At 36.6% G+C, this 12,277-nt stretch overlaps 1 protein-coding gene across 1 annotated transcript in view; it reads left to right on the plus strand.

Moving 5' to 3' along the window:
- Positions 1–12,277, plus strand: part of Copb1 (COPI coat complex subunit beta 1) — a 44,357-nt gene that overhangs the window by 7,373 nt on the left and 24,707 nt on the right. Inside the window, exons 3-10 of the mRNA XM_052714502.1 lie at positions 1,380–1,609; positions 2,412–2,581; positions 4,945–5,059; positions 6,081–6,173; positions 7,995–8,132; positions 10,708–10,827; positions 11,544–11,651; positions 11,736–11,882. Of these exons, the coding sequence (XP_052570462.1) occupies positions 1,380–1,609; positions 2,412–2,581; positions 4,945–5,059; positions 6,081–6,173; positions 7,995–8,132; positions 10,708–10,827; positions 11,544–11,651; positions 11,736–11,882 (1,121 nt within the window). The remainder of the gene's footprint in view (positions 1–1,379; positions 1,610–2,411; positions 2,582–4,944; positions 5,060–6,080; positions 6,174–7,994; positions 8,133–10,707; positions 10,828–11,543; positions 11,652–11,735; positions 11,883–12,277) is intronic.

Genomic DNA, 12,277 nt, shown 5'->3' on the forward strand with positions numbered 1-12,277 from the left:
TTGTCCTTTGCCAGCATGTATGTATATGCACCACATGTATGCCTGGTGCCTAGAGAGTTCAGAAAAAGGTGTAGATCCTCTAAACTAGAGTTAGAGATAGTTGTGAGCCATGATGAGGGTGCTAGGAATTCTCCAGCACAGGTCCTCTCTACAAGAGCAGCAAGGGCTCTAAACCATGGAGCTATCTCTCCAGTCCCAAGAACTCTTTTGATAGCCATTCTCATAATTAGACCCAATAGTCAGTATTTTCCTTATGCTAGCCATAGGAGTAAGCCTTCTCTTTTTGTCCCCTTTTCTGTCATATATTTGATTCGTTAATTTTATTTTATGTATATTAGTGTTTTGTCTTCAGAGATCAGAAGAGGGTATCAGACTCAAACCTAGTTCCTCTGGAAGAGCAGCCAGTGCCCCTAACTGCTAAGCCATCTCTCCAGCTCTAATTTTATTATTGAAACAATTATTGTAGCAATTTACTTATTCTGTACTTCTGTCTGCCCTTGAATTTTGGATCCAGGAGATTTTTTTAAACTATTAATTTTTCAGTATTCATAGTAATTAAAATTATAGATGATTTTTTTCATGAAATATTAAAAAAAATTGTTTTGTTTATTTCCTTGAGACAGGGTTTCTCTGTGTAGTCCTGACTGTCTTGGAACTCTCTCTGTAGACCAGGCTGGCCCCAAACTCAGAGATCCGATTGCCTCTACCTGTCAAGTACTGAGATTAAAGGTGTGTGCCACCACCACCCAGCTCCATAAAATATTTTACACTGAATAGTTTTTAGCCTTAGTAACATTAAACTTATATTTTATTATAAATAATATATCCTTAATTCTAATCAGTAGCTACTGATTCAATATTTTATTTTTTTTTCCAGTTCAGATGGACAAGAAAAGAAAATCTCTAAAGTTATATGAGTATTGAGGACCCTTTTTTAAATGTTTAATAAAGGTCAATCTGTTCATGCCACCTTTTTAAAAAAAATGGCTATAACTGAGAAAATGCACACAAACTGAGTTATTTTGAGTTTAGAAGTACTTAACAGGATTTGCTTACGTTTTTTGTTTTTGGTATTGGGGGTTAGGGAGGGCAGGTTGCCAGAGCTGTTTGAAAACCAAAGTCATGTGGTGTAGTTACAGGTTCAGGAACTATATTAACTAAGTTGTTTAGGGACCAGGAGTCTAATCCAGTACCTTAAGTTCGTGTGTAAGGCATCTGAGATTCAGAGGCAAAAGAGAATAAAAAGCATGTCATTTGGATTTGTAACCTTATTAACATTGGTAGTAAATTTAGTTTGTTTTGTTCATAGCTTTTTAAACTTTCTGAGCAACTTTGTTTTGAAATAATTGCTTTTTTCTTTTTTTAAATTATTGAATCAGAGAAAGGTGATGTGAAGTCCAAGACTGAAGCTTTGAAGAAAGTAATCATTATGATTCTGAATGGTGAAAAGCTTCCTGGACTCCTGATGACTATCATCCGTTTTGTGCTGCCTCTTCAGGATCACACCATCAAAAAGTTGCTTCTTGTGTTCTGGGAGATTGTTCCTAAAACAACTCCAGATGGGAGACTTTTACATGAAATGATTCTTGTATGTGATGCATATAGAAAGGTAAGCCAAACCATAACTGTTTGCTTTGGGGTGTTTTTTGTTTTTGTCTTTGTTTTTTTTTTTTTTTTTTTGTAATTATAAAACTGCGCTAATAGATACTCTTTTAGTTTTCAAAATTAAATCTTTGATGAGATGAAAAATTATAAATATTTATTATTGAAGTTGTAAGCTCAAAAAATGTGTTCAACCTGTAGCTATAGGCTTAGGCTGCTTGAGGCTGGGGATAAAAACCTAACATATTATCTGATACTTTTTGGTGGATTTGAGCTGGGGGATTTTATTTGGTGGTTTTTTTTTGTTTGTTTGTTTTTTGTTTTGGTTAACTATTACATGACTCTCAGTGTGAACTTTGTAGATGACAGTGTCTTATTGTAATGTTAAAAGATTGGATGCATCTGTAAACTTTACTGTAAAAAATTTGTATTGTTGCCTTCTTACATTTCCTATGTGTTTTGTGTGTTATTAAAAAAATGTGAAATGCATCAAAATTGCTTTACTCTAGAGGAATCAGAAGGAAATCGATAATCTAGATCTTTTTCCTAAAACTAACTTTAATTTTTTTTAAATTAGAATGTTTTTACATTTAAAACTTGATTTTTATAAAAGGCTGAAACTTAGGCTCAGCAGGTAAAGTGCTTGCTGCCAAGCCTGATACCCAAGTTTGGTCTCTCTCTCTCTCTCTCACACACACACACACACACACACACACACACACACACACACAAATAAGTAATTAAATACACTGGTTTGGTTTTTTTTTTAACCTGAAACTCAGTGTTTCCTACTGAAATTTTTATATCAGGATCTTCAGCATCCTAATGAGTTTATTCGTGGATCTACTCTTCGTTTCCTTTGCAAACTGAAGGAAGCAGAATTGCTAGAACCTTTAATGCCCGCTATCCGGGCTTGTTTGGAACATCGTCACAGCTATGTTAGGAGAAATGCTGTTTTGGCCATCTATACCATCTACAGGTAAGGAATGATACCTTTGCTTTATTTCTATTTTAAATGCTTTAGACTAGAGGTTCCAGTGTGGTTGGTTGCAGAATGTGTACTTGTAAATATGTTTTGCTAATCAACACAGTATTTTTTTTCCTTACTATCATTAAATTGTTAACATGGAGAAATCAAAAAGATAGGCAATAGTAGACCCTAGTTTCTGTATGACAACAGTCAGCTGAAATTAAATGGCACAGTGCCATTTAACATTATTGTACGCTTTCTAGTTTAAGACTATAACCATCATTCCTAGTTGTATTGTTGCAGTTTACTTAGTTCATTTATTTACTTGCTAAAGGCATTGCATTTTTTACCTTGTTTTAAAATTCTCATTTTGAACAGTCTGGGTCTTACATTAGAGGCTTTGAGGAAGGAACTCTTTTAGTGAAAAAGGCTGCAATCCTTAACTAATTTTTGTTACTATAAGGCTGAAAATTTAGCCTGGACAAGTGGTGCATCCTCTTAAGTTTAGCTTTTAGGGGGCTGAGTCAGGAGGATGACAGGTTTGAGGACAGTCTGGGCAACTTAATGAGTCTCTCAAAATAGAAAAATGTTGGGGACATGCTTCAGTGGGTGAGTATTTATTTAGCAGGAACAAGACCTTGGAATAATCACTAGAGTAAAATAATAAAGCTGAAGATTTTGAACTTTAAAACAATTGTAAGGTTCAGAGGAGGCTAGAGTGCTAAATTGTTATAGTCATGGCCATCAGTCTATTTAGAAGTAGATTATAGGGGTGGGGGTAGGACTCAGAAGCAGTCCTCGCCTAGAGTGTGTGAGGGTGGTCCTGGGTTGGATTCCTAGCACTGCTAGTTTAATACAGGAAAATATATATAAATGTGTGTGTGTGTGTGTGTATGTGTGTGTATGTATAGTGTATATGCATGTTTGTATAAATGTATGAATGCTCAGGCTAGAGAATCACATTAGGTATTATTCCTCAGGCACCATCAACCTTTAACTTTGACATGAGGTCTCTCATTGGCCAGTTACTCACCAAATAGTCTAGGCTGGCTGACCAGAGAGGCCCAGGTACCTTCTTGTCAGTCACCTTCTCAGCACTGGGATTCCAAGTACACAGCATCAAACCTGGCTTTGTCCCTGTCCCCCAACCCCAACCCCTCCTCTTTGCTTTTTTGAGACAAGTTTCTCTGTGTAACAGCCTTGGCAATCCTGAAACTCCTTTTGTAGACTTGGGTGGCTTCAAACTCACAGAGATCTGTCTTCCTTTGCCTCCCAGAGTGCTGGGATTAAAGGCATGTACCATCATGCCCAGCTTGGTGTTTTTTGTTTGTTTGTTTTTTAAACATAGGTTCTGGGGATGGAACTTAGGTCTATAAGTACTTTACCAGCTAAGCTATCTCTTCAACCTCTGGAATATTTTTATAAGCCTCTTTGTACTTTAATATGTTACTTGATTGAAACACAATTGCATTTATCTTTATGTTATGCTGTCTGTTGACAGAAGTAATATTTTGTTGATTATGTAATTGAATTCTTAAATGTTACTAGAGGCACTATATATATTTTAGAAACTTAAAGGACACATAAGCATGGGGACAGTTAGAAGACAATTGAAAATTTGATCAGTGATCTGGCTGTGTGATGCAATTAGAAATTTTTAGAACTATGATAACAGATTCTGTTATGATATATACTTTATTAAATGTTCCTTTTTTAAATTATTACTGTTTTGTTTTATGTATGTAGGTGTTTTGCCTGCATGTATATATGTGCATTACTTACGTAATAGTACCCAAGAAGGCCAGAAGAGGGTTTCAAATACTTTGGAAATGGAGTTATAGATAATTGTGAGCCACTGTGTGGGTGCTGGGAATAGACTGTGTTCTCTGGAAGAGCAGCCAGTGTTCCTAACCACTGACTTGTCTCTCCTGCTCCTATGTATTATTCTTTTATGCTAATATTTATCATTCTGTGTACTACAAATGCTTTTAAGTTTCTAAAGTAGTATTGTTAGTAAATACATTACACAAATAATGAAAACAGACTGTTTTATTCTCTATATAATTCTTAAGAAAGGTTGTAATACTGTGAAGATTGATACTATAGTCCTAAAGACAGTCATTTGACATTAGTTAATAAAATGTATTAAATAAATCAGATTTTTATCTGATTAAACTAGAAAATAATTTGTTAATTTAATAGATGAAGTTATAACCTCTGATTTCTTCTCTCACTTCTAATTGATGTACAGTTCTAAAAACAAAAGAGTTGTGTTACAGAGTTTAATTTTAATGTTGCTAATGTCTGGAAAGTTAACTAAAATAGGAAAGTGGGTTTTTATTTAATATGGATGTTACCTGTTTTATTTAAAGAAATTTTGAACATCTTATACCTGATGCTCCTGAGCTGATACATGATTTTCTGGTAAATGAGAAGGATGCAAGCTGCAAAAGAAATGCATTTATGATGCTGATTCATGCAGATCAGGTAAAGTGCTGAAGAATACTTTCTTTCTATAGTTAAATTAAAATTAAAAATACTACAAGGTTCTCGGCATGTTTCTTTTCTTTATTGGGTTTTTTGAGGCAGGGTCTTACAATGTAGCTCTGCTGCCCTAGAACCAGGCTGGCCTTGAACTCACAGAAATCCACCTGCTTCTGCCTTCCAAGTGCTAGGATAAAAGGCATCTGCCACTATGCCTAGCCTCAGCATGTAGCATGTTTTTAATTAGTGGATTAGTTTGGAGTACTATGGTTTGAGGTCTACAGAGCAAGTTCCAGGTTAGCCAGGGTTACACAGAGAAACCCTCTCTCTTAAAAAAGTATTAATGGTTTTACGAAGATATTAAGGTCATAGTTCTGTGTATTCATTGTCTGATCATGGGGCTGCTTGGAAGATTTTTCTTTCAGGTTTCAGTAATAGGAATATAGCTATACTCCTTTCATTTTGGGATTTTTGTGACAGAATTTCCCTATGTAGCCCTGCTGGCCTGGAACTTGCTATGTAGATCAGGCTGGCCTCAAATTTGCAGGGATCCTTCTGCCTGTGCAGAAGTTGCTGAGATTACAGGCATGTGTCACCACACCTGATTTAGGAATAACTTACACATTTAAATGCCTGGTTTATTTCAGTTATATGAATATCCTGAGTCATGTAGGACTTAGTACTTTCCCCCTGGTTTACCTATTTAAAAAATTCAGACAATATAGGGGCTGGAGAGATGGTCAGTGGTTAAGAGCAACTGACTGCTAGCCCAGAGGTCCTGGGTTCAATTCCCAGCACCCACATGGCTACTCACAACTGCCTGTAACTGTAGTCCATTTTGTGTTAGCTTTTTTTCTTAGTTTCTTTTACTGTCCCATTTCTTCTCCCCATCCCCCACCTCACCCCCGATTAATTCCTTTTTGCCCCAGTTTCTTTAGTTTTATATTTGGGGGTAATATTTCTAAAGTTGTATTAATTCATTGCACTAAATGAAGAGTATGATAAATGTATTTTTATTTTTTAGGATCGAGCTTTGGATTATTTGAGCACATGTATTGATCAAGTTCAGACATTTGGAGACATTCTACAGTTGGTTATTGTTGAACTAATATATAAGGTAAGAATGATAATTTATATGATATGTAAATAAATTCAACAAATTAAGACAAAAGTAAATAGTCTTATTCTAGAATATTCCTCAATTACTATGATAATTTTATATTTGATATTGTATACATTTATTTCTTGTGAGCTGGTGGCATACCTCAGGGGATAACTTTTGAGAATCAGTTCTCTCCTTCCACTGTGTGGGTCCCAGGGATAGAACCCAGATTATCAGGCTTCATGGCAAGTGTCTTAACCCACATAGCCATCTCACTGAAACTGAAAAGACCTCCTTATCATGCATGCTTCAGAAACATTTGTGAGTGTTGCAGTCTTAAGGTTTGTGGCAGTCCTGGGGTGAGCAAATCTCTCAGTAGTATTTTTCCAATAATATTGTCAATATTTTACAATATTTACCAGCTAATAACCCCAAGGTGGCTTCTGGGTTAAGTGGGAAAAAAAAGAGACATACCTCTCAATATGAATCAAATACTAGAAATAATTAAACGTGGTGTTGTGGTTTAGATATTGTTTGAGTGTGTCCCCCAAAATGTCTTGAATCTCACTGTGTGTTAGTATAGAAGTGTTGGAATATAAGAGGTCAAGCTTAGTAGGAAGTTATTGAAGGCCACTGCCCTTAAAAGATAAAAGTGGGGGGCTAGAGAGATGGCCCAGAGGTTAAGAGCACTGGCCACTCTTCCATAGGTCCTGAGTTCAGTTCCCAGCAACCACATGGTGACTCACAACTATCTATAATGAGATTTGGTGCCCTTTTCTGGCGTGCAGACATACATGTGGGTAGAACACTTTATACATAATAAATAACTTAAAAAAAAAAAAAGATAAAAGTGTTCTCATGAAACCCTGAAGTAGTTCTCAGAGGACACTGTAGGACTATCAAGCCCTGAGTTGTGAGCCAAAGTACTTGTAGAATACTGCTTGGCCCACACAGGCCCTGGATTTGCTCTTAGTACTGTTAAAACTGGGGGGAGGGTCAGCACTTTATTGACAGCATTTTTGTTGTTGGGGTTTTGTGGGGAATGAGGGGCAGAATATTGGCTGTGCAACCCAGCCTAGCCTTGAACTCCCAGAATCAACTGTCCTCTTGCATTGACTGCACTACAGTTTGCAATGTCTTTTGAAAGAGTTGATTGTCATAGTGTTCTGATAAAATAAAAGGCAAATATCATCCAGGTTGTCCTCATAGTCACAATCTTCTTTCCTTAGCTTTCTGAGTGCTGGGATCACAGGTGTCCATCCAGAATAAAGATTAGATAAAATGTAATAGTCGATCAGGACATTTACATCAGTAGAGTGATGAATGTATTCTAGCTTTTCTTACTTTGACTTTTCTCTCACTTGTTTAAAATACAAATATCTCCTATAAGTCAATTGAAGACCTTTTGTGAAGCAATGAAATGTAAATTATGATAAAATGCATAAATGCACAAGTAGCTATGACAGTTGCTTTAATTTACTTTTTAATTTTTTGTGTGTGCATGCACATGTCATAGCACACCTATGGAAGTTAGAGGATAGCTTTGTGGAGTAGGAGGTGCTTTCTCTCTACTTTTATTTGGGTTCCAGGGATCAAACTTATGTTGCCAGCTTGTTCCACAAATACCTCTTTACCTTTTGAGCCATCTTGCCAGCTCCTGTAATAGTTATTTGAAATACATTTCTTTCTGAAATTATCAGTGTGTTTGTTACATCTCACCCAGTGTTGGCTTGTATTTTTGAGTATCTTTAAAAGATTATTCATAGCTTTCATATTGTATTTTATGTATATAGTGTCCTTGAAGACAGCTGAAGCCTCAATGTTTTGTTTTCTTAGGTCTGTCATGCTAATCCATCAGAAAGGGCCCGTTTCATTCGCTGTATCTATAACTTACTGCAGTCATCTAGTCCTGCTGTAAAATATGAAGCTGCTGGAACATTGGTAACACTGTCAAGTGCACCAACTGCAATAAAGGTACTTTGGGGATTAGATGCTACACATCCTGTCTTATCCCTCATGATTTAATGACACTGCTTGATACATTGGTGCCCATATGTCTAACCTTTGACATCGTTACCACATCATCTACAAAGTTCCTGCTTGAGAACCACACAACTGAGTTAAAGGGGGGAAAAAATCAATACCCCCAACACACACACACACACACACTGCTTTAAGTAAGAACAATTTTGTGCTGGGTTACATTCACAGCTGCCCTTGGCTATTGGGCCAAAGGCTGGACACATGTGGTAGAGAAGACTACAGATTTTGTAAGATGATTTGCCTCCTCAAATAATTCAACCTTTTCTTCCTGTTTCACACGTATATGTAAAAAGAGAGAGATGGAGAATAACAGTGTCTTAGGGTTTCTATTGCTGTGAAGAGACACCATGACTATGGCAACTCTTATAAAGGAAAAACATTTAATTGGGGTGGTTTACATTTTTAGAGGTTTAGTCCATGATCATCTTGGAGCAACATGGTAGCATGCAGGTAGATACGGTGCTGGAGAAGGAGCTGAGAGTCCTACGTTTTGACCCCCAGGCAACAAGAAGTGATCTGAGTGTCACACTGAGCATAGCTTAAGTAAATGAGACCTCAAAGCCCACCCGCATAGTGACACACTTCCTCCAACAAGGCTACACCTATTCCAACAAAGCTACCACTTCATCATAGTGCCACTTCCTTTGGGGGCCATTTTATTTGAAACCACCACAAACCAGTATCTAGTTTCTAGAGAATTATACTGATGTTTTAAGAGCTCTCTTCATAATTATGTTAAAAACTGGATCTATAATGACGACTTGTAAACAATTTTATTGGGGATCTTCAGTAATAGAATACTGCATTTCTTTTCTTTTGTTCATTCCATCAAGACTTTGTCAAAACCTAATATGAGCAGAGAATAATTATTCTGGAAAGCCAGCTGTTGAATTTACTGTTTGACCCATTAATACTTAAAGCACTTTTTGTTTAGAAATCATTTTAAACTTACAGGGAAGTCACAGAAATAGGACAGAGTTCCCATACATTCTTCTTCTAGCATCCTAGAATGTTCATGTAATCATCATATAATTATCAAAACTAAATTAACATTGAAATAGTATTGTCAAATAAAGTAAGTAAATTTTGTTCAAATTTCTCTAGTTTTTTTCCATTAGTGCCCCTTTCTGTTTCATGATCCACTCTAGGATCCCACAGCTTATTTTGTTGTCTGTCTGAGTCTCCTCTAACCTGTAAGGGTTCTTCTACTTTCCTTATTTTTCATGCCTTCATAAAGAATACCAGTTTGTTTACAAGAGGTTCCAGAACTTGAGTTTATCTCCTGTTTTCTCATAATCACTGCAATTAGGTGTTTGGAGAAGAGTTACCACAGTACTGATCTTCCATTGTAACATGTTCTTAGTAACTGACATCTGTATACCTTACTCATAATCAGTTAGATCAAGTGCTGGTTCCCTGACTTCTCCACTGTTCTGATTTTTCTCATTGTAGTTAAAATATATTCGAGGTACTTTGAGACTGTTGTCCCCCTGTCGCCCCTCAGTTTTGTATCCACTAATTTTATACCAATAAATGGATTTTCCTCAGCAATACTTATTACTAAATACTCGAAGGGTGATTTTGTAGTACCTCATTGTACAGTTACTATGGCATTCCTGTGTAAGGAAGTGCTGACTTTCCTTTTCCTTTTTCATTTCTATCAGTATGAATATTTATTCTATAGATCATAATCCACTGTGATCATTATCTGTTTTGTCCAAGTTGTTCTAGCTTTGACTATTGAGACCTTTTCTAGATTGGCTACTTTTTTCTTTGATTTTAGACTCGTTCATTCTACAAACCATTGCACCTTTAAAAATCTTATGTAAAAATGATAATAGGGCACTAGGGATGTAGTTCAGTTGCTAAAGCTCTTGATTGGGGTGTTCAAGGACCTGGATTCAGTCACCAGCACTACTTCCTAAATAGTTTTAAATATATGCTAAAATATTTCATAACTTGGGTTTTATTTATATTCTTGCTTTTTATCACTGTAATAAAGATACAAAGATGTATTATATTTTATCCCTGATGTGAAAGATATTTAATACTCAGACTTGCTATCCTCTTCTACTGTTTCCTTGGTTCTAGCCCATAAGTATTTCTACTTGTGGCGCTCCTTTCCATCCTTCACTTTGTAATCTTTCCAATGCCTTGTAGTCTAAAGTAACACTGAGACTTGTTATAATGAGGGGCCAGACATGCTCATTCCTCTAAATAAAATGCATAAATGCCAGTGCAAAGGCTACTGAGTGTTAGCTTCTTAGTGCTTGTGGGGAGGGGCAGTTCTTTTTTTTTTTTTTCCGAGACAGGGTTTCTCTGTGTAGTTTTGGTGCCTATTCTGGATCCCTCTGTGTAGATCAGGCAGGCCTCGAACTCACAGAGATTCACTTGGCTCTGCCTCCCAAGTGCTGGGATTCAAGGTGTGCGCCACTACTGCCCAGTGAGGGGCAGTTCTTATTTTCACAATGTTTGAATTTTCAGAATGAATTTCTTTTTTCTATAGGCTGCTGCTCAGTGTTACATTGACTTAATTATTAAGGAGAGTGATAACAATGTAAAGCTCATAGTTCTGGACCGATTGGTAGAATTAAAAGAGCATCCTGCTCATGAACGAGTCCTCCAGGTAAGTGTTGTTATCCTTTATATTTAGATTATCCCCAAGCCTTGCCACTGTAGGTAACCTAACCTAGAACTTGAAGCCTGGCAGTGTAAATTTTGGGTAACTGAGATGTAACTCTTAAATTACCATCTCCTTTTAGATTTTTTTAAATATTTATTTATTTATTATATATACAGTATTCTGTCTACATGAATGCTTACAGGCCAGAAGAGGGCACCGGATCGAATTATGGATGATTGTGAGCCACCATGTGGATGCTGGGAACTGAACTCAGGACTTCTGGAAGAGCATACAGTGCTCTTAACCACTGAGCCATCTCTCCAGTCCCTCCTTTTAGATTTTTACATGACATTGATTTGTTGAATATTAACTAAACTAGCTTTCTTGTAAAATGTTCTTCCTGTGGGATATGGCTGGTTATTTTGCTGTAAAGTCACTTAACTTATTCCTCTGACTTTCGTATTTCCATGAAACAAGTTGGATCTAAAACTTGATAGAGTCAAAGTATCATTGTCAGCTTGGCTACATCATATATGATGTTATCCTTCATGTCTCATTACACTAGGAGACACAGAAGATCTACTTCTTCCAACACTAGTAATTTCATTATTAATCAGAGGATTGGGGTGATGAGGGGCGAAAAGTACTCTGGTGTAATTAGGATGTTCTTCTTCTGAAGAAAAAGGCTGGTGTCACTCTATAGTTTTGTTCTTTTTCAGGATCTGGTCATGGACATCTTAAGAGTACTGAGTACACCAGACTTAGAAGTGCGTAAGAAAACCCTGCAGTTAGCACTGGATCTTGTCTCCTCTAGGAATGTTGAAGAGGTAAAATAGAACATTGGTGACACTATTTATAAGTGGTCCAAACATATGTAATTCTCACTTGGTTTTACTTTTTTCCCCCCATAGTTGGTTATTGTCTTGAAGAAGGAAGTAATTAAAACAAATAATGTGTCTGAGCATGAAGACACTGACAAATACCGACAACTCCTTGTGCGAACCCTGCATTCCTGCTCTGTCCGATTTCCAGATATGGCTGCAAATGTTATCCCTGTGGTATGTAATTCTTATCATCTTAATTGGAAGGTTCTCGAGATGTTTTTATTTATTTATTTTTTTAGATTTATTTTTTATTATGTATATAGTGCTCTGCCTGTATCAGTCTACCTGCAGACCAAAAGAGGGCACCAGATCTCATTACAGGTGTTTGTGAGCCACCATGTGGGCGCTGGGAATTGAACTCAGGACTTTTGGAAGAGCAGCCAGTGCTCTTAACTGCTGAGCCATCTCTCCTGTCTCTATTTTTGTTTTTGAGTTATTTTACATCTTATCTCCAGAAATTGCAACTGTCTGAGATAACAAAAATCTTACTGTACATTTCAAATTTTTATGTGTATTCCTATGTAACTAGGGTAAGAACTCAGATTTCTTTGTCTTAATCTTCATCAAAA

This window comes from Peromyscus californicus, unplaced genomic scaffold (genome assembly GCF_007827085.1).
Source record: "Peromyscus californicus insignis strain IS unplaced genomic scaffold, ASM782708v3 Scaffold_4__1_contigs__length_199733344, whole genome shotgun sequence".
In the NCBI taxonomy this organism is placed as follows: Eukaryota; Metazoa; Chordata; class Mammalia; order Rodentia; family Cricetidae; genus Peromyscus; species Peromyscus californicus.